The following is a 27,726-nucleotide window of genomic DNA, read 5'->3' as shown; positions in this document are numbered from 1 at the left end:
TCTTAGGACCACCTGGGTGGCTCAGTCAGTTGAGCATCTGCCTCTGGCTCGGGACATGATCTCAGGGTTCTGGGATCGAGCCCTGCGTTGGGCTCCCTGCTCAGTGGGGGTCCGCTTCTCCCTCTGCCTTGCTCCTCTCCCCAGCTTATACTCAATCTCTCAAATAAATAAAATCTTTTTTTTTTTAAATGATGATTTGGGGGCACCTGGGTGGCTCAGTGGGTTGAGCTTCTGCCTTCAACTCAAGTCATGATCTCAGGGTCCTGGGATTGAGCCCTGCATCTGGCTCTCTATTCAGTGGGGAGCCTCCTTCCCCATTTCTCTCTGCCTGCCTCTTTCCCTGTGATCTTTCTCTGTCAAATAAATAAATAAAATATTTTTTAAAAAACTATGATTTTAACCATTTTTTTAAAAGATTTTATTTATTTATTTGACAGATAGAGATCACAAGTAGTCAGAGAGGCAGGCAGAGAGAGAGGAGGAAGCAGGCTCCCCACTGAGCAGGGAGCCCGATGTGGGGCTCGATCCCAGGACCCTGGGCTCATGACCTGAGCCGAAGGGAGAGGCTTTAACCCACTGAGCCACCCAGGCGCCTCCTTAACCATTTTTAAATGGACAGTTCAGTGACATTAAGCATATCCATACTCACGCAACCGTCACCACCATCCATCTCAAAAATTTTTTCATCTTCCCAAACTGAACCTCTGTTCTCACTAAACAATAACTCCCCATTGTGTCCTCTCCCAGTCCCTGGCAACCACCATTCTACTTTCTATCTCTTTGAGTCATCTCAGTATCTCCTATGAGTGGAATCATACCGTCTTTGTCCTTTTGTGACTGGCTTATGTCACTTAGCATAGTGTCTTCAAGGTTCACCTCTGTTGTAGCGTGTGTCAGAACATCCTTTCTTTTTCAGACCGGATAACAATCTATGGTTTGGGTGTTACCATATTCTGTGCACCCACTTACCTGCTGATGGACATTTGGATGGTTACCAAGGTGATGTATTCTTACTTACTTACTTACTTATTCCCACAATTTAGACTTGCAGATAATTCAAAATCAATTCCATTTATTGAGTATTTAATAAGGGTGACTCAGGGTGCTAGGAATTGTGAGAGTACCAAGGTGATTCAGACATGGTACCTGCTCTCGAGGAACATTGGGAACGGAGGAAAGAAAGAAGTAAAGGAGACAGCATCCACTGATAGCTCACCATGCACCAGGAACTTTGCCCAGTCACTGCACGTATTGCTCATGGCATCATTACGGGGTAGATATTGTAACATCTGCTGTACAGTGAGAAAAGGAAGTCTTGCGAACTTTCAGTAACCACCTCCAAAGTGGCAAGACTGGGATTCAAACCCACATCTTAGATGTGAAATGCTGTGTTCATGCTACTAGACCAGCTGTTCTCTTGGGTGCAAGGCAGAATGTGACAAATCCTGGGGGGAAAGCTACAGGAAGGTGGAAAGGAAGAAATGACCACCCTCCTGAGGTGACAGCCTCATTCATGGCAGAGGTCAGTCCTGGAGGTCAGGAGGGCTTATGTTTGACAGAGGTAAGGGAGTAGAGGAAACTGTTGGAGCAGAGCACAGGAGGGTTGGCAGGAAATGTAAGTGCAGACGGAGGGGCCAGAGGGATGTAACATAAAGCAGAGCGGGGCGAAATCAAGGACATTAAAGAATGCTAGCTCGAAGAGTCTGAACTCCGCCAGGTAGACAATGGGAAGCCATTGCAGGTTTTGAGTAAAAACAAAGACATAGCTGTACTTTGGAAAGGTCACCATGGGAACAGTGTATCAAAAGGATGGAGGCGTGGGGGGAGTTTAAAGGTGGGAAAGCCAGTGAGGAAGTTACTGAAATTAGCAGATGAGACATAATTAGGCAGAATGGAAAGAGGATACAGAGGTCAGAGCTATCTTAGAGGTGGGGACAACAGAACCAGGGCACTGATGCTTTCTGAACAGGATGACCATACATCCCACTTTGCTTGGCACATCTGCCTTCCTGGTTTAACTACTAATAGCATTCTTTCACTCCCAAAGACATCCAAGTTAGGGCAATAAAGCATATGTCACACTAATTAAGTGGAATAAGAAAACAGAATCAAAGGCGACCCTCAAAGATTTTGAATGCAAATTAATAAGGAAAGTGGTAACACTTAGAAGCACAGGAAGGAAATGAGGTTTTTTGGAGAGATGATGAGTTTGGATTTGGACGTGCTGAGTTGACTCCTGAGGTGAGGATTTATTTAAGGGAGATAAGCACCTTGCCCGTGGATTTGCGCTGTATCACATGAAGGAAGGCATCATTGACCTAAAAAATTAAAAAAAAAAAAAATGTGGTCACATTTGCATATTTCAACAAATAGTGGCTGGTAGTTTGAGTCTTAAAATAGTTCAAATATTAAGACTGCCTCCAATGAACTATATAGAGCTGACTATGCAATACTAACTAAATAATTAATCACCACAAACTCAAAGGGGAAACATAATATTTAAGAATAACCCAATCTTGGAATATTTCTGTCTCAAGTATGGTTTTCAATGTTGTCAGATAAATGATACCAGGTAAAAAGTCCTCAGGGCTGTCCATACTCTATGGTAATACTTCTGTGTGTTCTAGTTTTTGAAAGAATATAGCCCCTGCCAGAAGAATCGATAGTTTAATATGATGCAATTTTTATCTTTTTATTAAAATTGTCCTGTTTCCAGAGTAACCAAAATTGCAATCTATCTCAAATCCTATTTTTCTAGAAGTACAAGGTTATAAAACATAAATAAAGAAGAAGCCACAGTAATCAAGACAATGTGATACTGGTGAAAGAACAGATAAACGGATCAATAGAACAGATTAGAGTCCAAAAACAGACCCAACCAAATACAGGCAACTGATCCTTAACAAAAGAGCAAAGGGAATTCAATGGAGAAAGGACAGCCTTTTCAAGAAATGGTGCTAGAACTTACTAAACATCCATACACACAAGAAATGAATCAAGATGTTCTCCCTACACCTTTCACAAAAATTAACTCAAAATGAATCTTACACCTATATGTAAAAGGCAAAGCTATAAAAGTTTCAGAAGAAAATAGAAAAAAAAGTCCACATCACGTTGGATCTGGCAGTGAGAACCAAAGCATGATCCATAAAAGAAAAAAACTGGTAAGTTGGACATCATAAAATTACAAACTTCTGCTCTGCAAAAAACCCTCAGGAGAATGAGAAGACAAGCCACAGTCTGGGAGAAAAATCTTTGTAAAATGCATGCCTCATAAAGAACTTGTATCTAAAATATACAAAGAAGTCTTAAAACTCAACAATAAGGGACGCCTGGGTGGCTCAGTCGGTTAAGCATCTGCCTTCAGCTCAGGTCATGATCCCAGGGTCCCGGGATTGAGTCCCACATCGGGCTCCCTGCTAGGAAATGTAACAGAAATAAAATAAAAATAAAAATAAAATTGTCTTCTCAAAGGCAACAGAAACAGTAAAGTACTATAATTAGCATAACTAAGAATGATCCACAAGACTTTATGGAGAAAAACTTTAAAATCTACTTTAAAACATGAAGGATCTGAATAAATGGTAATACGACCCTGTTTATGAAATAAGACATTATAAAAATATCAATACGTCCCCAAATTAATCTAAAAAGCCAATGCAGGGGCGCCTGGGTGGCTCAGTGGGTTAAGCGTCTGCCTTTGGCTCAGGTCAAGATCCCAGGGTCCTGGGATGGAGCCCCACACTGGGCTCCTTGCTTGGCGGGGAGTCTGCTTCCTCCTCTCCCCTCCCCATCCCCTGCTTGTGTGCTCTCTCTCTCTCGCTATTTCTCTTTCTCTCAAATAAATAATCTTTTTTTAAAAAAAAAAACACAAAATTTACCTAAAAGGATAAAGATTCACAAAAATACTAAATCAAATTTTAAAAACTAAGGTGGAAGAGTGACACTTCCAGATATTAAAACATACTTCAAAGCTATAAAGATAAAAAACAATATGATATTATTATAGGAACAGAAATCTGAACTGAAGAAACAGAAGAGAAAGCAGAGTGTATCTGGGAACTTGAAGGTAGCACGACAAATAAATGGAGAAACAATTAACTATTTGGTCCAGGATAACTAGCTTACTAAAAGGGGAAAAATAAAAATTGGTTACCTAATTTATATCTAATACAGAGGTACCTTAAGATGGAGTAAATCCTTAAGTGTAAAATACAAGTATAATGTTAGTGGAGAGGAGCCCCTGGGTGGCTTACTCGGTGAAGCAGCCAACTCTTGATTTCAGCTCAGGTCACGAACAGGTCCTGGAATCGAGCCCCGCATTGGGGTCCATGCTCAGTTGAGAGTCTGCTTGAGATTTTCTCTCTCGCTCTCGTTCTGCCCCTCCCCCTGCTCATGAGTGCTCTCTCTCTTTCAAATAAATAAATCTTTAAAAATAGGAAAAAAGTTAGTAGAGAAAAATAGAGAAGATCACTGTGGCCCAGATAGGAAAAAGAACTTTTTAAACATGTCCCAAATAGCACTAACCCACAAGGCAAAATATCAATGTGTTTGATTACATTAAATCGAGACAAGGGTGATAGAGAAATGACAAATTCGGAAGGACAGAGTTTTCCAAAGTCTCAAACTAACGTCCAGAACCTTGCTACTCACAGGGTGGTTCAAGGACCAGAGGTTTCTGCATTATCTGGGAGCTTATTAGAAATCCACAATGTTGGGGCACCTGGATGGCTCAGTGGGTTAAGCATCTGCCTTCAGCTCAGGTCGTGGTCTCAGGTTCCTGGGATCGAGCCGCACATCGGGCTCTCTGCTCAGTGGGGCACCTGCTTCCTCCTCTCTCTCTGCCTGCCTCTCTGCCTACTTGTGATCTCTGTCTGTCAAATAAATAAAGAAAATCTCTAGCAAAAAAAAAAAAAAGGAAATCACAATCTTGAGCCCCCTTCCACCTTCAGTGAATCATAATCTGCATCTTAACAAGATCCCCAGGTGATCCATACACACATTAAAATCTGCAAATGACAGATTACACAAGGAACTTTTGCAAATGAATAAGAAAGAGGCAGGAAGCCCTGCAGAAAACTGCATGAAGGGTTTAAATTGCTAAACTCGAATGTTTACCAAATCTATAACGAGAAGCTTACATTGATTAGAAATCAGGGAAATGCAAATTAAAATAATAACATGCCACTTAATGCCTATTGGTTTGGCAAAAATCAGAAAGTAGAACAATGCTATGTAGCAACAGGGTGGTGAAAAAAGAATTGGCACGTACCCTGGCACTGCTGGCAGGGGCCATAAACTGATCAAGTCATCCTGGAGAGCACTTGGCTGTCAAATTAAGTATGCATACATCGTGTGACCCGACAACCTTACCTCCGGGAAAATACTCCCAAAGCAACTTTGCACAAGTCCCAACGGTGAGACTGTAGACGCTAGTGCCTATTACGGTGGCAGGGAAACAGGTCAACCCCAGCGTGCATCACTGGGAAGCAGAGGTATAAACCACGGCAGGGGCACACCACGGCCCCCTTGGCAACAGTGGGAAGCAATGAACTGGAAACAGCACCAGCAACAGAGGTGGGTCTCAAAAAGACAGCACTGAGTGAGAAATGAAGAAATAGAATAAGGCCTACAGCACAACCCTCTGTTGTTATTTATTTGTGTAACTTGAAAATAAACGAGCATAGGGGCACCTGGGTGGCTCAGTGGGTTAAAGCTTCTGCCTTGGGCTCAGGTCATGATCCCAGGGTCCTGGGATCGAGCCCCGCATGGGGCTCTCTGCTCCGCAGGGAGCCTGCTTCCTCCCCTCTCTCTCTCTGCCTGCCTCTCTGCCTACTTGGGATTTCTCTCTCTCTGTCAAATAAATAAAATCTTAAAAAAAAAAAAAAAAAAGAAAAGAAAAGAAATGAGCATACAAAAAAATGTATGTTTTACAAGGACATATAAATCCAAGGACATGTACCAAACGCACTACAGAGAGTGAGTCTGACGAGAGGAGAAAGAGGGAAGGACGGTAGTGGGCAGCGAGGATAACGAGAATCGGGAAATACGGACTCCAGAAATACACTGAGGAAGAAACAAAGGATGGTCCAACAATGCAAATGTGTGCTGAAATAAGAAATATGGATAACCAGCCCTTCCCCCTTGAAATCCTTCCCCCAAAGCATAGAAAAAAGTAATTAAATAAAAATAAGCAGAGAAACCCATCAATCAGTCAAACAAATAGATTCTCTGCAGCACAAAATCCCGGTTTTCAAAAACCTCTGCCTTGCGGTTCTTTGTGCCTTACAGAGACCTTTCCAGTCCAAGCAAATTTAGACCTACTCAAAGGAGGGGGTAGAGGTCTAAGATACATGTTTTGAAATACGCATCCCTGCCCTGTCGATCACCATCAATCCCCTCACTCGGAGGCACAGCTCAGGTGACTCACAGCTGCATCTCTTCCTGTCAGTTCGAAGCCCCTTGTTTCCAGAGATCTGTCACAGCCCTACGACAGAAAATACTCGGGAAAGCAAGCATGACTCGAGAGAATGATACTTCTTTTACCTGGCATCCTAGAGAAATGAGCAATCTCCTAACAAGTAAATCTTGACATAAAAAGAAAGTTGTCCCTTTCAATGCTAGAGCTTCTTTTTAATCATTTTGCATATAAATATTTATAAAAATGCAGCACACATTTACCTCACTTCTCTGAAAGATAACAATGGGGGAAAGCATAAGTTTTTTTGCCTGGGTGGCTCAGTGGGTTAAAGCCTCTGCCTTCGGCTCAGGTCATGATCCCAGGGTCCTGGGCTCTCATGGGGCTCTCTGCTCGGCAGGGGGCCTGCTTTTCCCCTCTCTCTCTGCCTGCTGTGGTCTCTGTCAAATGAATAGATGAAATCTTTGGGGAAAAAAACCAAAAGAACTGAATGTTTAGTAAGTGTGATAAGGCTCTGAGTGAGAAACTAAGAAGGGAACTGCAGGGCCCTAGACCGGAGTTTTTGACAGCTAATTCAGATGCCTGGGGACATTTTACTCCTTCTGCATTCTCCCGGGAGAGGGAGGCTGCTCCAGACCCATCCCCAGAGAGACCCACAGGCTGTTCCCAGAACCCTCCCCACTCGGGTGAAGCCATAATTAAATTTGTCTCTGGGGATATGCAACCCAGAATCTGGGGGCAGGGTGAGGATATTGCTTTTGTTCTGGGTTCCGCTGCTGGAATTTTTAATTAGCTTATCAAGCAGGACTCAGCGGAGTAAGCTATAGCTCCCAAAATACATGACGCTGACTCACGCCTCCTTAGAAACCATCCCTTCCCCCTATCATAACCCTGTCCTGAGAGCTTCCCGACAAAACAAATTCCTTAAGTCTTAGTTTTTGTTGACTGGCATACAGAATGTACCCCATGAAAGCTGATGAATCAAATGAACTCATGAATGAATGACTACACCCGGACTCAGTGGGCTTGTTTTTAAAGGGAAAAATGTTTAGTTAGTGATACGCAGTCCCAGCTGAATTATATTTATCATGTCATTGCTCTGATTACAAGTTGATATGAATCTTCTTTGAGAAATCAGTCAATGCATTTTACCAAAAAAGAGACACAGCTGACAAATAAGCATATGAAAAGATACTTGAGATCATTATTCCAGAGAGAAATGCAAATTAAACCCACAATCCGAAACCACCAGATACCTACTGGAAGGGCTAAAATGAAGGAAAACCACCTGACAGTATGAAATTCTGGCAGGTGCCCAACAATACTGTTGGTGGGGATGAAAAAATAAAACCATCATCCTGAAACTCACTTGGTAGTTCATTAAACGTTAAATAGTAGCAAATCATTACAAACAAAATCCCCAGCGTACAAAAAGAAAATGCATGCTGGAGCACCAGTGTCTCACCCAGAATATGCCAAGAAATAGAAAACCCAGATGCTACATATGGGCTTTGGTAGGAATGCAGTAACAGTGGCCGTGTCTTCAAAACCTGGGTTGTAGAGAGGCATGGGAAACACTTGTAGCAAGGCAAGAAGAGAGAGCAGCGGACACAGTCAAGGGTGCCTCTTCCTGAGAAGCATCGATAACTGGCATTTGTATGATTCTGCATAGAACTCCTTTAAACCGACATTCTTGGGGCACCTGAGTGGTTCAGTGGGTTGAGCCTCTGCCTTCGGCTTGGGTCATGATCTCAGGGTCCTGGAACTGAGCCCTGCATCGGGCTCTCTGCTCAGCAGGGAGCCTGCTCCCCCCCCCCCACCCTGCCTGCCTCTCTGCCTACTTGTGATCTGTCAAATAAATAAAGAAAATCTTAAAAAAAAAAATAAAATAAAATAAACAGACATTCTTATCTAATGATGTTAACTAGGGACCACTGGAGACTGGGAGGAATAAACCTGCTCTGTAAATAAAGCCCACTATACGTCTATGCAAACTTATTAGAAGTTAAACATATGGTTAGCACATGATGCAGAAATCCTGGTCCTAAAATTTTAAAAAAAAGTCTGTAGAACACTTGAATGTGAATGTTTATACAAGTTTGTATGTAATCACCAAAAACTAAAAATAATCAAATTATTAATTGATAAATGAAAAAACAAGTTGTGGAACGCCCACACAATGAAACACTCTTCCGCAGTTAAAAAAAAAAAAAAAAAAAAGAACAAATTACTGACATATGCAAAACCATGGGTGGGGTGCCAGGGTGGCTCGGTCAGAGAGGTGTCTGCCTTCAGCTCAGGTCATGATCCTGAGGTCCTCAGATTGCGCCCCATGTGGGGCTCCCTGCTCAGCGAGTCTGTTTCTCCCTCTCCCTCTCCTCCCCTCATGCTTGCTCTCTTTCTCTCTCTAATAAATAAAAATTTTAAGATTTTATTTATTTATTTATTTGATAGAGAAAAACAAGAGAGAAGGGAACGAGAGAGGGAACAAAAGCAGGGGGAGGAGAGGGAGAAGCAGAATTCCCACCAAGCAGGGAGCCCAATGGGGGCTCAATAGGACCCTGGGATCATGACCTGAGCAGAAGGCAGACACTTAAAGACTGAGCTATCCAAGAGCCCCTCTAATAAATAAAATAGTGGGGGGGGGGGGAGAGACATGTATAAGCCTCAGAAGAATTACGCAAGGTTTGAAAGAAGCTAGACCTTAAAGACCACTCGTGTATGAGTCCATTTATATGACAGTCTGGAAAAGGTGAAACTTTGAGGAGAGAAAACAGACCAGTTGTTGCTAGGGGCTGTGGGCTAGGAAACAGGGATTGGTGACAAGGGGCACAAGGGCCCCTTTCAGAGTGATGGAAACATTCTATATCTTGATTGCAGTGGGGTGGTTACATGACTTTATGTGTTTGTCAAAGCTTGGAGTGAATTTTACTAAATGTAGATAAAAGCTCAATAAACCTAACTTAAAAAAAAGTCAAGTCACGTATTATAAAACCCCAATATAAAGAAATCTTCAAAACTAAGTGTCAGCCTGGGTTCCTTGAAAATAAAGCCTAGTCAAAGTATACACCCTAGAGGCACGGGGGTGGCCCAGTAGGTTAAGCATCTGACTCTGAATTTCAGCTCAAGTCATGACATCACGGTTGCGGGATCAAGCCCCAGGTCGGGCTCTGTGCTTAGCAGGGACTCTCCCTGGGATTCTCTCTCTCCCTTTCTCTTTCTTTCTCAAACAAATAAATGTTTGGGGGGGAAAAAAAGTATGCCTTAAGGCTTCACTGCAATCCAAGGGAAGCAAGGGTGAGGGAAAAGGTGAAGAGAATCAAGGAAGGAGGTGTGTGTTACTGATCCAGAACCAGACATGGCTCCGGGGGACCTCTCCAGAAGGGCCTTATAGAGCCCGCTGCTTGTTGACATACTCCATCAGGAGGAGCAAAGACAGCAATTTGTCTCGTTTTTCATTTGTCAAATCCTTCTTCCTTGGGGTAAACTCCCCACCAACTTCTTGGTTGCATTACCCAGACCCCCGCATCCAGTTTCTGGGGAAGCCAGAGCGCTTCAATAGGTCCTTAGGCTCAGAACTGCTCACCAGGGCCACAGCAGCTCCCACGAGGAAGAGCACAGTGGAGGCCCTGCCAAGAATCAGCCCTCCCACCAGGGAGAGCATGTGACCACAAGTATTAGGAGATGGGCCCTGGGGACAGAGTCTGACTGTATGACGGCAGGGATCAGTGGTGTGAACCATCATTAGAGAAAGGTGACAAGGGGCCAGGGCCTGGGGCGGATGTCACTGGCAGATATGGAGAGCCCCATGAACTGGATCTGAAGGAGTGAACACAAATTAGTACCTACCTTCCCGAAACTTAGACAGTAATTTAATTTTTTTTAAGATTATTTATTTATTTATTTATTGGACAGAGAGAGATCACAAGTAGGCAGAGAAGCAGGCAGAGAAAGGAGGAAGCAGGCTCCCTGCTGAGCAGAGAACCCCATGCAGGGCTCGATCCCAGGACCCTGGGATCATGACCTGAGCCGAAGGCAGAGGCTTAACCCACTGAGCCACCCAGGTGCCACAGACAGTAATTTAATTTTTAAGAATATTCCACAGATATACCCAGGAAACTTCAAGTAAACAATTTCTCTCTATCAAATTTATTCATGTGGTGACCTCACCTGACTTTTAGATGACAATCGAGTTCAGATCTCTGAGGTGTAAGTCCTATGTCTGGATGAGACATGTGTGAGCATCTCTCTACAGAAAGCAGACTTGGCGCCTCTGCATAAGACCATCCCCTGGACAGATCACGGGGCTCATGTATGGCCCGTCCATCAGGGCACGGATACAACACTTCAGAAAATAATAAATTCTAATTAAAATTCAAAATCTAAAGACTGTCTCTCTAATCCTGCCCATGAAATGTTCTATGCAAATGTGTTATGGTTCACGGGACCTGAAAAATCTCAACTCTGTATATTTATAACGGCCCGGTATGTTCCTTTACACAAATAGTAAGTGTCTGCTAAGTGCTTTTACATGTGTTATCTTATTTAATCTTCACAACGACCTTAGTAGGCAGAGTACATAACCGCCCCCATTACAGATGAGGAAACTCAAGCATACAGACGTGAGCGATCTGCCCATAGCCAGTTAAGTGGTAGGGCCAGGATCTGCACTCAGGAGGTCTGAACGATCATCTTCTACTCTCAGTCAGCCATTCCACACATACACGAGTACCTGCCAGGAGCTGGAGACAAGGAGATGCATGGCCCCTGTTCACATAAAGTTTATAATCTATGGGAATGACAGGCATTGAACTATCACAAGCAGACAAAGAAAATGCACAGAGTGCTTCGGGAGCTCATATCTCGTGTCTATCAGACAGGCTAGGGAACAAAGTATATATATATAGTCATTAACATCAACTATCAAGGTCAAATCTATAAGCCCATATGTTCAGGAGAAAAGAAAGCTAGGAAGCACTGGTATCCGTGGTTATTGTATGTATATATTTGTGTATATATATATGCACAGTCATTTTCAGAGTCCAGGCAAGTTCTGATAATTTTTTCTCATACGTTAACAGATTTACATGAAAAATATTAATGGGTTGAGTGAAATTAACTATATACATTCATTTAATCATCTTCACTTAAAAAAAAAAATATATATATATATATATATAGAGAGAGAGAGAGAGAGAATCTGGTTGTGCCTGGGAAAGTTCAAGACTTCTGGCAGTTTGAACTGTAAGGCAGCTCTTTTACATAGATAATTCTCTGATGGATGGACAAACTTTATACTCGAAAAGAAGGTGTCTAAGAAGCAATTTCCTGGCTTATTTGAGGGGAGAGTCCAACACAGACGTAAGGAGCTCAATTCTGGTGTCAGAACAACCTGGACTGGATTCCAGCTCTGCTACTTACTACATAATACTGGGTAGTCTTGATTTCTTCTTCTGTAAAATGTGTTAACGGTTCAGGGGCACCTGGGTGGCTCAGTGGGTTAAAGCCTCTGCCTTTGGCTCAGGTCATGATCCCAGGTCCTGGGATCGAGCCCTGCATCGGGCTCTCTGCTCAGCAAGGAGCCTGCTTCCCTTCCTAGCTCTCTGCCTGCCTCTCTGCCTACTTGTGATCTCTGTCAAATAAATAAATAAAAATCTTAAAAAAAAAATGGTTCATAGCTCAAGGGAGCATTATGAAGAGGAAAAGAGAAAATGCATGTCAAGTGCTTAGCACCATTCTTGACCTACAGCACGCACCTAAGACATGAGAACTGCCACTTCTATTCCTATTCCTTTAAATAGTTGACATACGGGAAAAAGAGAGAGAGAGAAGAAATCGTAAGTGGAGGGGGTGTGAATGAGATGAAATGGTTAGGGAGAATGGCCCCATCAGAGGGCCCAGGGATAGCAGGAAGGTCAGCAGAATGGGAAGAATCAGATTAACCCCGTCTGCAGAGCCCACATTGGAAAGGAGCAGAACAAATGGAAGCTGACAGGAGGTTAGTAATTATAGTTCATTCATGTTTAAGAGAAGAGAGAACTTTAACGTGAGTGATTAAAGCAATAATTCAGGGATGCCTGGGGGGCTCAGTCAGTTAAGTGTCTGCCTTCAGCTCAGGTCATAATCCCAGAGTCCTGGGATCGAGTCCCGCATCAGGCTCCCTGCTCGGTGGGGAGCCTGCTACTCCCTCTGCTTGTGCGCTCGCTCTCTCTCTTTCTCTCTGACAAATAAATAAATAAAATCTTTTTAAAAAATAAAAAATTTAAAAATAAATAAAACAATAATCCCAATCTGGCTTTCTCTCCTGCCTGAGCAGCACCTGGGACAGGTCAGTGGGGGAGAAGAGGCGGTTTAGACGAGCCAGCGTTGCACGCCTGTCCTGATTGTCCTCATCCTCTTTCAACAGGTGTAGGTGAGCCGTGTGTAACGCAAATCGCAGCTCACTAGACACATGATAAAAGCCACAAGACGGAATGGGACTCAGAAATTCTTGAATCTGGTGGTCTTTAAGTTTTTAAGCCACAAACCTCTTCACAAAAGAAAAAGATGAATGCAAAGGTAAAAATGTGCAGCTACTCAGACCCCCCCGCTGTGGAGGGGGTCCCAGAGCCCAGGCTGCTCAGGCCTCCCCCTACCTGCCTACATCCTGGCTGGGGCCTCCCTGTAGGAAAACATGGAGATGGCAGGTTGGAAAGGACAGGAGACTTTCACCCAGCTGCAACGGGAGAAGGCAGAGCCGGAAGTAGTCGGAAGTATCCGACCAGTTTTCTGAAGGCCAGACAGGTTCTCTTTTTATCACCCGATGCAACCCTCCGGACTGACATATGAAAAAAAAGAGGAAAAAAGTAAACCATATTCGAGAAGAATATCCCCCATCAAATATCAAAATGGAAGGCTGGTGGGCAACAAAGTCTGGCGTGGACAGGGGGGGGGGGGCGGCAGTAATCTGCATATGAACAAAATGTCCCCCCCCATCGATGCTGATGGGAGTCACCAAAACAGGTTTTTAAACATTAACACAAATTAAACCAAAAAAAGGAAAAGAAAAGGACTTCACAGTGAATGCCTAACAGATTGACATTTACAACTATATTGCATATGCATGCACACAATTACACTTTGGAGGAAGTTTAAGCCGCATTGATGGGACTGAGGGGGAATGAAAAAAGGGAGTGAATAGCCCACAAAATTAACCACAGTGACTAATGGATGAATTACAGTCCTAGGATGCGGGGTGTAATTTAGTGTTTTGTTCACAGAACTTCAGCTTAGATCATCTGGTTGGACTTGAAAGCGTCTGTTTTCTAAAATCAAAGGTCAAGTTAAATACTTCCTTCTTAGACTGTGTGTTACAGAGTTCACAGTTCATATTAACGCGGGTAAATGATTTTCTAAAGTACCATCACTTCCCTCTACTTAAGAAACAAGTGACGCAGGGAGAGCCCTCAGAATCCAGCTCCTCCCTGGTCTGGGCAAATTCAGCCTCCCAGGTGGCTCCCTAGGCCTGAGGTGACCCCCATACGACTCAGAAGACCTGGTGAAATCCCAACCCCTCACGGCCTGTGAGACCCCATTATTCTGCACTGCCTTTGTACCTTTTCATTCCATAAAAGGAGGATTCATGGAAGCCAGAGAGAAACTACCCAGTCATTTGACACTGATTATGTCCTGGTGTTTGGCCACATCACCTCCTTCAAGAGCATCTCACCTCCTCCAATTTAAAAACTGCTCCGATGTGTGGCTGGATGCGCCCTTGTTGGCAATACTGAAGAGCCGAGGACAGGGTTCTGGAGAAGACGGGAAAGCTCTGCTCTTTGTATCGGCCCCAGTACAGCCCCATGGCTGAGATATTCTTCAAGAGCAGAAGGTTGGCTGGCACAGAAGCAATGTTTCCTCCAGCAAAACCCACCACCACGATCCTGCCTTCCCACGCCAGGCTGGGGGCAGAAAGGACAAAGAAAAGAAATTATTTAAAAAAAAAAAAAAAAAAAGCAACATATAAATATTCACACTCACTGGAATGGCTACTATAAAAAACAACCACCACAGTAGAACATAACAAGTATTAGTGAAGATATGGAGAAACTGGAACCCTCATGTTCTCTTCATGGGACTGTATAATGGTGCAACTGGAAAACAGTATGGAGGTTTCTTAGAAAATTAAAACTAGAACTACTGTTTAATCTGGCAATGCCACTCTAGGTCTATAGCCAAAATCCCTGAAAACAGGGTCTTGGAGAGAGAGCGGCACTCCTGCGTTCACAGCAGCCCTATCTACTGTAGCCAAGAGCGAGAAGCAACCCAAATGGCCATCAGCCGACAGACGGATAAACAAAATGTCTTCTCTACATACAAAAGAATATTGTTCATTAAACAGGAAGGAAGTGCTGTCACATGCTATGACATGGATGAACCTTGAGGACATTACGCTAAATGAAATAAGCGAGTCACAAAAAGACAAATACTGTATGATTCTACCTACATGAAATATCTAAAGTAGTCAGATTCATAGAAACAGAAAGTAAAATGGCGCTTACCAGGGGTTAGGTGAAGGGAGAAACAGGAATTGATGTTTAATGGGTTCAATGGGTTTAATTTTAGATTTGCCAGGTGAAAAAGTGATAGACATCTATGCCACAACAATGTAAATATACTTTACGCTACGGAACTACATACTTAAAGATGGTTAATGTAAAAAGTGGTTAATATTGCAAATTTGACATTATGTATTTTTTCAACCACAATAAAATGTGTAGAATGAGAAAAAGCAATCTACATTAACTCACAGAGATAAAAAGCAGACATTAGGGTAGGTGGGGGTGGAGGAGGGCAGTTACTATTTAACAGGTAATAGAGTCTTTGCTGGGGATGGGGACACAACATTGTGAGCATACTTAATGCCCCTGAATTTTATACTTACAAATGTTTAAAATGGTAAGTATTAAGTTACATATATTTTTACCATAACTTTTTTTTTTTTTAAAGATTTTATTTATTTATTTGACAGACAGAGATCACAAGTAGGCAGAGAGGCAGGCAGAGAAAGAGAGAGAGAGGAAAGCAGGCTCCCTGCTGAGCAGAGAGCCCGATGTGGGGCTCGATCCCAGGACCCTGAGATCATGACCTGAGCCGAAGGCAGCGGCTTAACCCACTGAGCCACCCAGGCGCCCCACCATAACTTTTTTTAATCTTTTTTTAAAATATTTCATTTATTTATTTGATGAGAGATCACAAGTAGGCAGAGAAACAGGCAGAGAGAGAGAGGGAAGCAGGCTCCCCGCCAAGCAGAGAGCCAAATTTTGGGGCTTGATCCCAGGACCCTGAGATCATGACCAGAGCTGAAGACAGACGCTTAACCCACTGAGCCACCCAGGCACCCTTTATCATAACTTTAAAAAAAAAAAAAAAAAAAAAGCAACATGCATTAAACCCCCAGCTGAGAATTCCTCGTGACCTGACAAACAGGCAGGAGCGAAGCATCCTGTAACACTTCGGATTCTTCAGTAGGAAAACATAAAAATAAGGTATAAGCAGGGCACTGGGAGTGGGGGTGTGGGGGTCAGTAAGTTAAGAATTTGCCTTTGGCTCAGGTCATGATTCCAGGGTCGTGCGCTGATCCAGGCCCGCATCAGGCTCCCTGCTCAGTGGGGAGTCTACTTCTCCCTCTCCCTCTGCCTACTGCTCCCCCTGATTGTGCTCTAGCAAATAAATAAATAAATAAATAAAAATATTTTTTAAAAATTTGTAAACATCTTTATATAGAATATGTGTATCTCTGTTTGGCTTTCACTTTTTGCTTTTCTTCTTTAGAGGGAAATGAGAAGCACTTGTGGTAACACTTGTGATAATTGGTTACCCATTACCCAAAAGGCAAGAGGGGCATGAGAGTTAGCAGCTCTCTGTCCTGGCTCTCCGCGGAGTCAACATCCTCCTTCCTTGGCTTCCCTGAGCACAGTACCACCCAGCACGGTGCAGGTATGCTCAGGGGCCAGAAAAGCAACTGGGACCCTTGGGTGGGTACACTGTTCTGTCTACTTTTGTTTCTTCAGCTTTAAACTGAGATAAATTAAAAAATTGTACTTGCCAGGATGACAGGAGAAATAAAACCAGTATTAATGGAACACTCCAGAGATCCTGGTTAAAAACAGAGTGAGAACCGGTGTGAATACAACAGTCCCATTAAAACTCGCTGGCTGCTTCTGAAACCAGTAAGATCAAAAGAGTCTGTGCTTTGGCGCATGGTGAACTAGGGACCAGGTTATTCTAACATCTGAATGATGATCCAAAGAATTACCCACACTACGTATATAAAGTAGTTAATCGGGGCCAGCATAGCTGAATTTAACACATGCATAATTTCTAAAGCATTCAATATTGCCAGCTAGAGAGTCTGCAGTCATTTTCTGGATATTTTCCAGTTGGATATCTTGTTTTTCTATATTTAAGCATTTCCTGATTTTCCCTCTGCTTCTATTCCTTTTCACACTCCCACTCAGCTGTTCTCGTTGATGCCGAAACCTACAGGAAAAGTGAGCAGCAAAAATGTAAGGCCAGAAGGAAGACAGGTCTGGAAAGTTTCAGCAGATCCCCAGGTCCAGCCCCCTTCTAGAAAGACCACCACACGCACCTGCGGAGCGCCTCCAGAAAGACATCTCCTCCCACAGTGTCGATGGCCACATTCACCCCTGCACTGCCCACCAGCTTCCTCACTGCCTCCTTCAGGCTGCCCTGACTATAGTTCACAGTGGACTGTGCGCCTTTCTGCAATGCCAGCTTGCACTTCTTGTCACTTCCAGTTGCAGCTATCACCTGCACAGAGAACGCAAAGTTTCTGATGATCCAGAATATGTAGAAGAGGGGCTCACCCTACCCACCCAGCGTCCCACCAAAGGGTACCAACCAAGGAAACCAATGTGACCTTGCTGCCCTCACATCAGCCTCAACCCCACACATCAGGGCCAACACTCAGCACCAGCACACTAGCCCCCCACACCGGCTGGCCATGGGGTCCACATTTCCAGGAATCCTGGAACCCCAATGAGTCTAGCTAGAAGATGACTCAGGAGACACTCAGAAAGTCTTCTCCAAATAGGGCTGAAACCATCATTTTCCGAGCACTTACTGTGAGTGAAGTTGTGAGGATACCCAAGCTTAGAGTCAAGATAGCAAAGTACAGCAGTGTGAAGGTGGGGGGTATGAGGGTTGCAGAAGTGCAAACGAGAGGTAGCCAGTCTAGATCGCGATCTCGAAAAGCTTCTCAGAGGGTAAAACATGATTCAGTAGGAAGATGCTGACGTTGGAAGGACCTGAGTTCAAATCATGACTCTGCTACTAACGAGCAGTGTTACCTAAGACAAATGACTTAGTAAGAACTAATACTTAGATATTACTATGTGCCAGCTTCTCTTCTAAATGCTTTACATATATTCATAACTCACTTAATCCTCCTAATAGCCCAATGATACACACACAGTGAGCATCCCCACTTTAGAGATGAAAAACTGAAGCAGAAGAAGTTTTAAGTAACTTGCTCAAGGTCACAAAGCTAATGGGAGCAGAAGTGGGATCAAGCCCAGGTTGTCCATCTCCAGAGTTCATGCTTTTAACCTCTACGATGCCCACCAGCTTTCCTAAGCTTCAGTTACCTCATCCATAATAGAAAATTTGTTTTAAAAGAATTTTGTTTTAAAAGACCAATGGAATACTGTGCAAAGGGCCCTTGGAAAACAAAATGTTAGATACATTGAATCTATTGTTACACATACACCATCGTTTATTCTATTTAAACCTCATAAGAACATTACAGGGGAAGTATAATGACATCCATTCTATAGATGGAGACACAGACCTAGAGGTTAAGTAATTAACTCAGGCTTAGCATGGTAGCAGGTGGTACCGCTGCTTGACTCCAAAGCCCATGCATTTCCACTCCATCAGCCTGGAAGAAAACCATCTTACCGCCTGGCAAAGATGGCCATGGGCCATACTGTGAGGAAGTCTGGGGTTTGGGTCTCCAGAAATGCTTCCAACATGTAAGCACTGCCTACTGGTGCCCTACCCCTGGATAGCACACACTAACCAGGGCAGTTTGGCCCCAAGGTGACATTCGGAATTTGCATCCAAACACACAAGATCATCAGTGCCCTTAGAAGACTTCAAACTCACCCATAACTATTTGAACCTGAGAGCTACCCTCAAGTACCTTCACACAGCGCCACAGAGAGCAGACACCAGCCTAGGGTCAGGTAGTTGACGCCAATCTCTATTCTCACAAGGATGCCAGCGAGACCAGCCACAAGCCCCTGTCTCCCCTGGTGCCTCACTTTCTTCATCTGTGAAGTAGGGATAATAAACACTTTACCCACCTCCAGGGGTTTGTTAGCAGCAGGGGTAAGATAATTGGTGTGGAGTCACTTTGAAAGCAATATGAAATGCTGTAAATACAGGTTGTTCTCAAAATAACCTGTTCCAAGTAGGTGGCATGATGACATTTTAAAGTTGTGTTTATTATTTTGTTGTTGTTTGCTTTTGCTGAGAACCATTATGGCTACTGAAGAATACAGAGCTTGAATTAACTTTAGTATCTGAGTTGAAGTGAATTTTTCTCTCACTTAACCTACTACCACTAATCAAAACAAATAGTGCAATTTTATCTTCCTAGAAATGGTAAATAATCAGTGGTTCTAGACAAGGAGGCTAATTTTGGTCTCCCCACTGAGAGGTGCTAAGAGCCTGACTTTGACACGAAACGTGTTCATGTTCCATGGAGAGCCTCCTGGTAGCTAAGACTGCTCTCAGAACTCACATGTCCTTCCCAAAGAGAAGTGACGAGAGCAAGGAGAGACGCCACCTGAAGAAATTCCAGAACAATCCAATTATCTCCAAACCTGGGTATCTCGGCGCCTTCTGGATATCCCAACTGCCAGCATCCCAGAAACCTCACACTTAATGCTTCCAAAACTGAGCTCACCATTCCCTCCTGTCTTCTCAACTGCAATAAATGGCAAATCCACAAGTTAACCTAGTTTGCTCCTTCCCACTCAATGTCTAATAATAACAGGTTCCCTTTTTAAGAGATTCTTACCAACATGCCATGCCCTCTAGCAGGCGTACTGCACGTGTAATTTCAATATCCCCACAACAACCCCGTATGAGGAAAGCTTTATTTTACCCGTGAGGAAACTGAAGCAATTAAGCTGGAGGCAGTGTTGGAATCTGAACCTAAGTCAGAGTCATTTCAAAGTCCTTGTTCCTTCAACTGGATGAGGATCAAACTCTATTTTCTTCTACTCTAGTCTCTCTTGATTCATTTCCGGTGCCCTGGCTCAACTATCACCACCGCCCGCTTGGACGGCAACGAGAGGCTGCTCTACTTCCTCCAGACTGTCCCTGACTTTGCCCCATCTCGCACCCCCACTGCTACCAGAATGAACTTGGCAAAATGCAAATATGATCACGGTTCTTCCCAGTTTAAAGTTCTTAGTGGCTCCTGAGAGCTTCCAACAAGGATTCAAATTCTTCAGTGCCTCATGATCGTGTCTCTGCCTACCTCCCTAAAGTTATCTTCCACCACTCCCCACCGCCCAAATCCTTTGCTCCACAGATGCTACTTGCCAACTCCCTGAATGAATCCTGGGATGCCCCTTGTCTCTATCTTTGGACATGTCCTCCGGCACTGAAACGGCCTTCACCTCCCTTCTTCCTCTATTCAACTGCGACCAGTCTTTCCGAAGTCACTTTAAATGCCTACGGTCTTCAAGAAACCCTCCTTATCTGACACCCACAGTCTCAGAGTGAGGCCCCTGAAGAGATTTGGGTCTTTCTTTCCTTTATTCTTTCATTCAGGAAATAGTTACTGAGTGCTTACTATGGTCTAGGCACCGTGCCAGCTGCTGGGACTACAGTAATAAGCCAAACAGACACTGTCCCGGCCTTCAGGGGGATTCCAGTCAAGCAGGAGGGAGACCGTAATCCCATCATGACTCAAGGAAAGGATTAACCACACACTGAGGTGTGTACCATGAAAGAGAAGTACAGGAGATGAGCACACCGTCTACAAACAGCTGGGGGAGAGGGGTGGGAAGAGAGATTAACTCTCCTGAGGAACAAAGAATACTTCCCTAAAGAAGTGACATCTGTGTTTAGACCTGAAGTGCAGAGGGAGACAGTTCAGAAGAGCTTTACAGGTAGAAGGAACAGAATCTGCAGAGGCCAAGAAGCAAGTCGGCTCTTGCCAGGTTCCAGTAACAGGACAGATGAGGGAGCTACTCCCATGTCCCCTCACCAGTCTGCAGGCAAATAGAAGGCCAGACCCTCCTCTGGGTGACTTTATATCCCCAGGGCCTTGCCCATGACATTAATGAGCGAACAAATGAACACATTCTATGTCTGGAAACTGGAGGTATGATTTTTTTTTTTTTTTTAAACAGAGACCCCAACATACAAACACCTGAGCCTGAAGAACGTTGGTTGCCACATCTATCACCGCCAGGCCTGTGGCTCCAGCTGCTGCCGTCACTAAAACAGTTTCTCTGCAGAGAAAGATGAACATTACTTCAGAAACCTTCCAACATCATCCAATCATATGATTTCGTGAACATTTAAAAGCAAGAAGAGAGAGGCGCCTGGGTGGCTCTGGGTTAAAGCTTCTGCCTTCCGCTCAGGTCATGATCCCGGGGTCCTGGGATCGAGCCCCATACTGGGCTCTCTGCTCTGCAGGGAGCCTGCTTCCTTCTCTCTCTCTCTCTCTCTCTCTCTGCCTGCCTCTCTGCCTACTTGGGATCTCTCTCTGTCAAATTAAAAAAAAAACAAAAAAAGCAAGAAGAGAACTTAAAGGCCATTTCATTCAGCTCTTCACAGACCCCCGTTCTTTAGGCTTTGGGGCTGGCTTACGTATGTGGCTGCTTGATCAGTGCAAATTGGGCCCAGCTGAAGATTTCCCAGGAAAAAATATTCCTTCTTCTCTCTAGGAGACATCTCTTCCTCATGGAAGAGACTCATGGCCCCCGCTCACCTAAAGGCACCTCTCTGGAGCAATTCTTGCCCTGAAAAGGGCAAGAGGCATATATTGCAGGTAAAATGGGGAAACTTCTGCATCTTTGAGTTTGAAATATCCCAGTTAGGCACACCCAACCACGCCTCACAGAAACAAACACCACAGGACTCCATTAAAACCAGACTGAAACAAGTTTACATAAACCAGCTCTCTAAAGTGTAAGGTTTGGGGCGTCTGGTTGGCTCAGTTGGTTAAGCGTCTGCTTTTGGCTCAGGTCCTGATCCTGGAGTCCCAGGATCCAGTCACAGGGCTCTCTGCTCAGCAGGGAGTCGGCTTCTCCCTCTGACCCTCCCTCCTCTCATGCTTTCTCTCTCTCTCTCTCTCAAAGGAATAGATACTATCTTTTTTTTTTTTAAGTGAGGTTTTCAGGGTGATGGCTCAGTTGATCAAGCGTCTGCCTTAAAGTTTCTGGGATTGAGCCCCATGCCGGTCTCCCTGATCATCGGGGAGCCTGATTCTCCCTCTCCCTCTGCCTGTCTCTCCCTCTGTTCAGGTGCATTCTTTCTCAGATAAATTAAATAAAGCATTTTTTAAAAAACAACAACAAAAGAAAATGTAAGGTTTTCTAGGAGGTGATCTCCAGAGTGGCCAGATTTGAAACAGCTATTTCGCCAAATTCATACTGGCCAAGTTCACAGTCTGTCATTCCATCTAAGACACTGGTCCCCCATCTCAGGTCACTACCTTCCTTTGGCCTTTCCTCACACCAACTGAACAAGAGCCAAAGGTTAGAGAAGGGAGAGGAAGGGGCAAGGTCTTACTGGTCACTTCTGATCTCAGAAAGAGACATTAGCCCTGGGTTGTCTATAGAGACTCTCACCCTGGTCGAGTGCGTGCCCGATGCTCCAAGGCCAAAATAGCAGTGCCATAAGATACAGGTAGGGCAGCAGCTTCTCGGAGGGGGGCCCTTTCTGGAATCTGCCACAGCATCTGTGAAAAGAGGTAACAGTCACTTAGGGATTAAGCACGTGTACTTGCCCACAAAGGCTGCTCAGTAAACATTGTGATTTGGTTGAGTGGATTGATCTGTGAAGGAACCAAGCCTGTCAGGAGCTAAAACCCAAGAGAAGTCAAAACCAAGCAAGCTGTGATGGAATTCAAATCCAAGAATTGGACGGTTCTCTGTCCGTTTTACCTCTGTCCGTTTTACCTCCATAAAGCTGTGGGGGGGGTGCTCTTCACCACTAGGGGCCGCCATTCACATCCTGTACACGCCTACCCCACCACCCGGGCTGGCCCCAGTCCCAGGACCACCTCTTTCACAAGCTTGATGTGGGGGAGAAACCTATTATATCTAGCTCATTGCCCCGGACCAGTTTTTCTACCAAAACTACCCATGGTCCAATCGGACAGCCAGCCAGTTGCTCCAGGGGGAAAAATGCCCTTCTTCATCTCAGTGTTCACACAAAGCTCTGTGCAAGGGTTGTCACTCAGATACATTAAAGGTCTTTAGCATTTGAAAGAAAGAAGTACTTGGCTCAGAAACAAATACAAAAAAGGGGGGGGGGGGGGTAACAAGGAATGAGAGCTAGGTGGAGGCTAAAGGAAAGAAAAGAGGAAAAAAAGATCTCCAAGCAGACATATTGAGAGCTAGGGATACCTTTTGGTCAATGACACATTCTTCAGCCATACCATTAAAGCCACTCACGCCAATAACTCGATCTCCCTGAAGAGAAAATACCATTAAGGTCTTCTTCAAATACATTGCCTTGCCATTTACTGCTTTCCAAATTAATCAAAGAAAGAAAGAAAATCTTTCTTTCTGACCCTGTAAGTTGCAGGTTGGCCTTAATTATCTATTCAGAGTTAATGTTTAGTAAATAATTCAACCATCTTCTCAATACCCCCATGAGGGTGCCAAGACAATATGAGCACAGTTTGGACAGGACAGATTGAGGAAAAAGTTGAAATAAATTAGAATCCCGGAATTTTTCTCACAAGAGGCTGAAACTTGAGAATGTTCTATCCTCTCAGTAACTAGAGACTGAGGTGCCGTCTTCTTTAGAAATAAAAGGTTTTACGAAGCCAGGAACTTCCACTGGCTTCCTTCCTCCAATTCAGAATTAGTTTCTTCCGCCTTCATCTCGGTTTCCCTCTGGTGTCCGCTGGCAAAGGCCAAGAGAAGCAAGACCCTTTGGCTACAAATGAGGTTAGCACATTTCTCATGGCTACACATACATCAATTCCCTCGATTTTACCTCACTCACCTCTTTCACTATGCTGACATCGGTGCCTATCTCCAGTACAGTCCCAGAAAACTCCATTCCTAAAACAAATTGTTTAAACACTAGGTTATCTATAAAGCCCAGCACCACAGAGATGAGAAAAGCCTGACCAACAGGCCATCCTATCCATTTTCTAGAGCTGAGAGGGCTTAAGTGCCCTCCCCACCCCTCCCCCATACCCAACACACCCCTCCCCACTCGGGGAAGAACACTGCATCCAAAGCACAGGAAAGTGAACTTAAGATTTCATGATCAGAACCTGAAAAGCGACAGCAGTCCCATTCTTACCAACTGACAAATGAAAATTTCAAGAATGGGAAAAAACACCAAGCATCACACAGGTACACGAGTACTTCTGATCCTGCTTCACTGGGCCCTTGGGGTCCTTACAGCACTCTGATTACAATGTTCACCATATGCATTGATCTGTTTCTGAGGACTAGGAGGCCCTCAAGAACATGAACTATATTTATTCATACAGTACTTGGCTCAATTTGGATAAACTGATGTTGTCTGTTCTTTCCTCTTCCACCTCCAAAATTTCTGAATTTAATGATCATACATTTGCCACTGGAGCTGCCAGAGGAGTAACTCAATTGATTCTGACATCCCCTGCCCCATCCAGCATGTCAGCAAATAATACAAACAGAGGAAAATGATTCCAAACGCTGAGACACAACCAAACACCCCAAGGCCAAAACAGAGCAACCATTTTGCAATCACTGTATCCTTAATAGTACACGTCTGTATAAAATATACACATACTACATACATAATAAGCTACACTTCTTTCTCCTTAATTAAATTTCAACAACAAAAGGCAGTCATTTGTCCACATTTTCAGGATCTAAATGTAATCAGATTGGGCATAATTACAATCAGACAGTGACTGCTAGAAATGTATAAACTCTTTTCTTTTTTCTGATCCTCTGATATTAGGTTTCTTTGGGAATGTGTTTGTGAGAACTGAGAGTTTTAGCTGCAAACAGATGTCTGTGCTCCCTCAGTGAAAAACCAATATTGAGGCACTCACAAGGAATAAAGGGAAATGACGAGGGCCAATGAGGACTCCATGATATATAAAAATTCATTTGTTCATTTATGCATTGTTAATGTCTTTATTGAGCATCTACTACCAACCAGGTGCAATGTTAAGATGGGGGATAAAACTAGGGGTGAAACAGTCAAGGGGCTCCCAATCTTGTGCTTCTCATCAGGAGTGAGGCTGACTGACATATATGAAGCATCACAGCAGAGAGGCAAGCAGCGCCAAGCGTTACACCTGAGTAGCACACGGTTCTGAAAACTCTGTTGCTTCTTTCCCGAGCAGTCACTTGGCCCCTCCATACTCACCAGGTATGAAGGGAAGTTGGGGCTTTTCCTGATACTGACCATGGCAGACCAAAATGTCAGCAAAATTAACTCCACAGAAATGGACATCTACTCTGACCTGCAAAGGAAACAGCAGCAGGAGGTGTCTGGGAGGCTCAGTCGGTTAGGCATCTGCCTTCAGCTCAGGTCATGGTCCCAGGGTCATTGGATGAAGCCCTGTGCTGGGCTCCCTGTTCAGCGGGATCTTAAGATAAAAAAGGCAAGTGGTATGGGGTGGAGGTGATAGCAGCAAAGCAGAGTGGTGCATGGCTATGGAGACAAAGTTCATTCAGTTGCATCAAAATATTTCCTGAATGTCTGCTATAAGCCATGTACTGAATTAAGTGCCCGAGTGCAATGATGAGACAAAATACACAAGGTTCTTGCCTTTACAAAGCTAAGACTATGGTAGATATCTGATATCTGTATACAGCCTTCCCACCTGAATGTACTCCATCTAGTCTGATCTCAAAAGCTAAGCATGGTTGGGCCTGGTTAGTACTTGGATGGGAGAAGACAGACATCAGCCAAGTAATTGTGATAATTTATGTGTTAAATTACAACTCCTACACAAAATGTTAAAGAGAGAACTATATGGTGCTGTGAAAATGCGTAATAGGATGATTTAACCTTTTGTTGAAGTCAGGAAAAAAATCTCTGAGAAAGGAATACTTGAACTAAGAACAGCTAACACAACCAAACATGATGGCATGTGCAAAGGCCCTGTGATGGGAACAAAAGAAAAACCAGTGAGTGTAGAGCGCAAAGAGGAGAAAGAGATGGGGCTACAGAGCAGGGACCACACTATCCAAGGATGTGCAGTCTTTACTGAGGCTCTGGGTCTTCACAGTAGGAACAGTGGGAAGCCATTAAAGGATTTTAAGCAGAAGGGTAACATGACCAGCTGTTCTGAGGATCAATAATCACTGTGGAGGCCAATTGTAGATCCCCAGCTTCTATGCTTCACGCCCATGCTAGAGCAGAGGCAGGCCTGCATCAGTGTAACCAGCACTTTTTCACTCCGTAAGCCAGTGGTTCTCAAAATCTGGTTCCCAAACCAGCAGCTTCAGTGTCACCTGGGAACTTACTGAAACATTCAAATTCTTGGGCCTCACCCCGACCTAGGGAATCAGACACTCCGGGGACAGAGTCCAGCAATCTGTTTTAGCAAGCCCCAGGTGATGCTGACAGGCTGAGAACAGGACCGAGAAAAAGGAGAAAATGAAGGCTGAGAGAATCACTGACATTTCTCATTTAGGACAGAGGAAGCCATGTTGGTGAGAAGACATTTCTAGGGACAAAATGCATCCATTCAACGATGTTTTGAGCGTCTGCCATGTGCCAGGCCCTATTCTACAGTATGAGGAGTTGATGGCAAATAAACTCACAGAGACCCAACACCCATGAGCTAATTCCTTAGGAGGCAGAGTTTGGGTGAAGAACAGAACTAAGGAGCCCACCTTCAGGCTGCGCACACCGCATGCATGACGCACCAGTGGTTGACATGTATGGTGCATGTAGGGCCTCAAGCCTCTCCACCTTAGATTCAAGGATGATTCAAGAATAAATGTCTTTCAGCACATGAATCCCAGGAAGCCGACCGCTGCCATCACATGCTCATTCAAATAATCCACTTCGCAGCAGGGACCCCCCCTAGTGAAGTTGACACATCAGGACTGCAGCCACAAGCCTTCTCTCACCAGGGGTCCCCAACGCTGAGGCTCACTACTTGCTTCACCTTGTCAGAGGTTCTCATTCTCCATTCGAGATGACATTGTGTCACCAGGGAGGTCACCGGGCAGGGCCAGAGTGACTTCTATATTTCACTGGAAATGCCCACAATCCTAAACTAATCTCACCCCAAATCAGGGCACTGCACCAGAGGAGAGCACAAGGCCCGTACTCAGAACTATAGGACAGACGTTACCGGACTGGTCTGGGGGAGGAGGGAGGACAGATCATTAAATGCTGACACTGAAGGGGAAGCCAAGGACGGGGTCCATTTCTGTGTATTAAACTAAGAACCTGCAAGGGGTTATGCAAAGTCGTTGTGCAAAGCAGAATTGTCGGTTTCTAAGGCGACAGCTCTGGGGCCTTCCTCAAGAGGCCTACATCTGAGTTTGGGGGAGCAATCTTCCCTCAGCTCTGGTGGCCTTTTTGTGAACCCCGAAAGGGCCCTTCCGGCCCCAGCGCGGGAGTTGCGCTCCAGGCTCCCGGTCGCCCCCTAGCCGAGCACTTGGGAACTCCATGCAGGACCGAAGCCCGCGGTGGGTGTGTGGCGGCCGAGGGGAAGAGTGAAAGGGAGCGTCGGGGGGTTCCCGGGAATAGGCCCGTCACCACCCTACCTCATGAGGCCTGACAGGGCGGGAGGCGACCTCCTCAATAGCCAAGGGCTGCTTCAGCTCGGCGCAGAGCGCGGCGCGGTAGTGGCGGCCGCAGCCCGGCCCCGCCCTCCTGTAACACAGAGCAAGCGGTGGGTTACGGGGGAACCCCGGCTGCCTTTTGGGGCTCAGGGGAGAGTCGAGGCCCCACCTGCAGAGCCACGCCCGAGGCAGCCACGGACCTCGAGCCACTACCGCCATGGCCCGGAGTAGAGCAGCGCGAGGGGTGGCCCGAGGGGGCAGGAAGCGCGGAACGCGGCGCCGGCCCCGCCCCGG

The 27,726-nt window shown here is 44.8% G+C and overlaps 1 protein-coding gene across 9 annotated transcripts; it reads right to left on the bottom strand.

Annotated features, from left to right (window-relative positions):
- Positions 1–1,055: 1,055 nt before the first annotated feature.
- Positions 1,056–27,726, bottom strand: LOC131814728 (quinone oxidoreductase-like protein 2). Of its 9 annotated transcripts, none has more exons than XM_059145964.1 (10): positions 27,602–27,726; positions 27,415–27,523; positions 25,052–25,148; positions 23,681–23,739; positions 23,074–23,139; positions 22,294–22,403; positions 20,862–20,949; positions 17,046–17,227; positions 14,127–14,355; positions 1,056–2,318 (listed from the first exon to the last, which is right to left on the bottom strand). In XM_059145964.1, the coding sequence occupies exons 1-10, from the start codon at positions 27,649–27,651 to the stop codon at positions 2,250–2,252; spliced, it is 1,059 nt and encodes a 352-aa protein (XP_059001947.1). In that variant the 5' UTR covers positions 27,652–27,726; the 3' UTR covers positions 1,056–2,249. The 9 variants fall into 9 exon arrangements, with proteins under 9 accessions (XP_059001947.1, XP_059001948.1, XP_059001945.1 ...); XM_059145965.1 differs by having other exon boundaries at positions 20,868–20,949; XM_059145962.1 differs by having other exon boundaries at positions 20,866–20,949; positions 23,106–23,139; positions 27,415–27,697.

This window comes from Mustela lutreola, chromosome 14 (assembly GCF_030435805.1).
Source record: "Mustela lutreola isolate mMusLut2 chromosome 14, mMusLut2.pri, whole genome shotgun sequence".
Taxonomy (NCBI): domain Eukaryota; kingdom Metazoa; phylum Chordata; class Mammalia; order Carnivora; family Mustelidae; genus Mustela; species Mustela lutreola.
Note: the sequence above shows the minus strand (reverse complement) of the source record. Positions and strands in the feature narration are given on the sequence as shown.

Excerpts from the sequence above, each read along its gene's own strand:
- LOC131814728 (XM_059145959.1), bottom strand. The coding sequence starts at position 27,651 with ATGGCGGTAGTGGCTCGAGGTCCGTGGCTGCCTCGGGCGTGGCTCTGC. Across the intron at positions 23,140-23,680 it reads ATGTCAGCATAGTGAAAGAG|GGAGATCGAGTTATTGGCGT; the intron begins GTGAGTGAGGTA and ends TTTTCTCTTCAG. Across the intron at positions 14,356-17,045 it reads TTTCTGGAGGCGCTCCGCAG|CCTGGCGTGGGAAGGCAGGA; the intron begins GTGCGTGTGGTG and ends TTCTGCCCCCAG.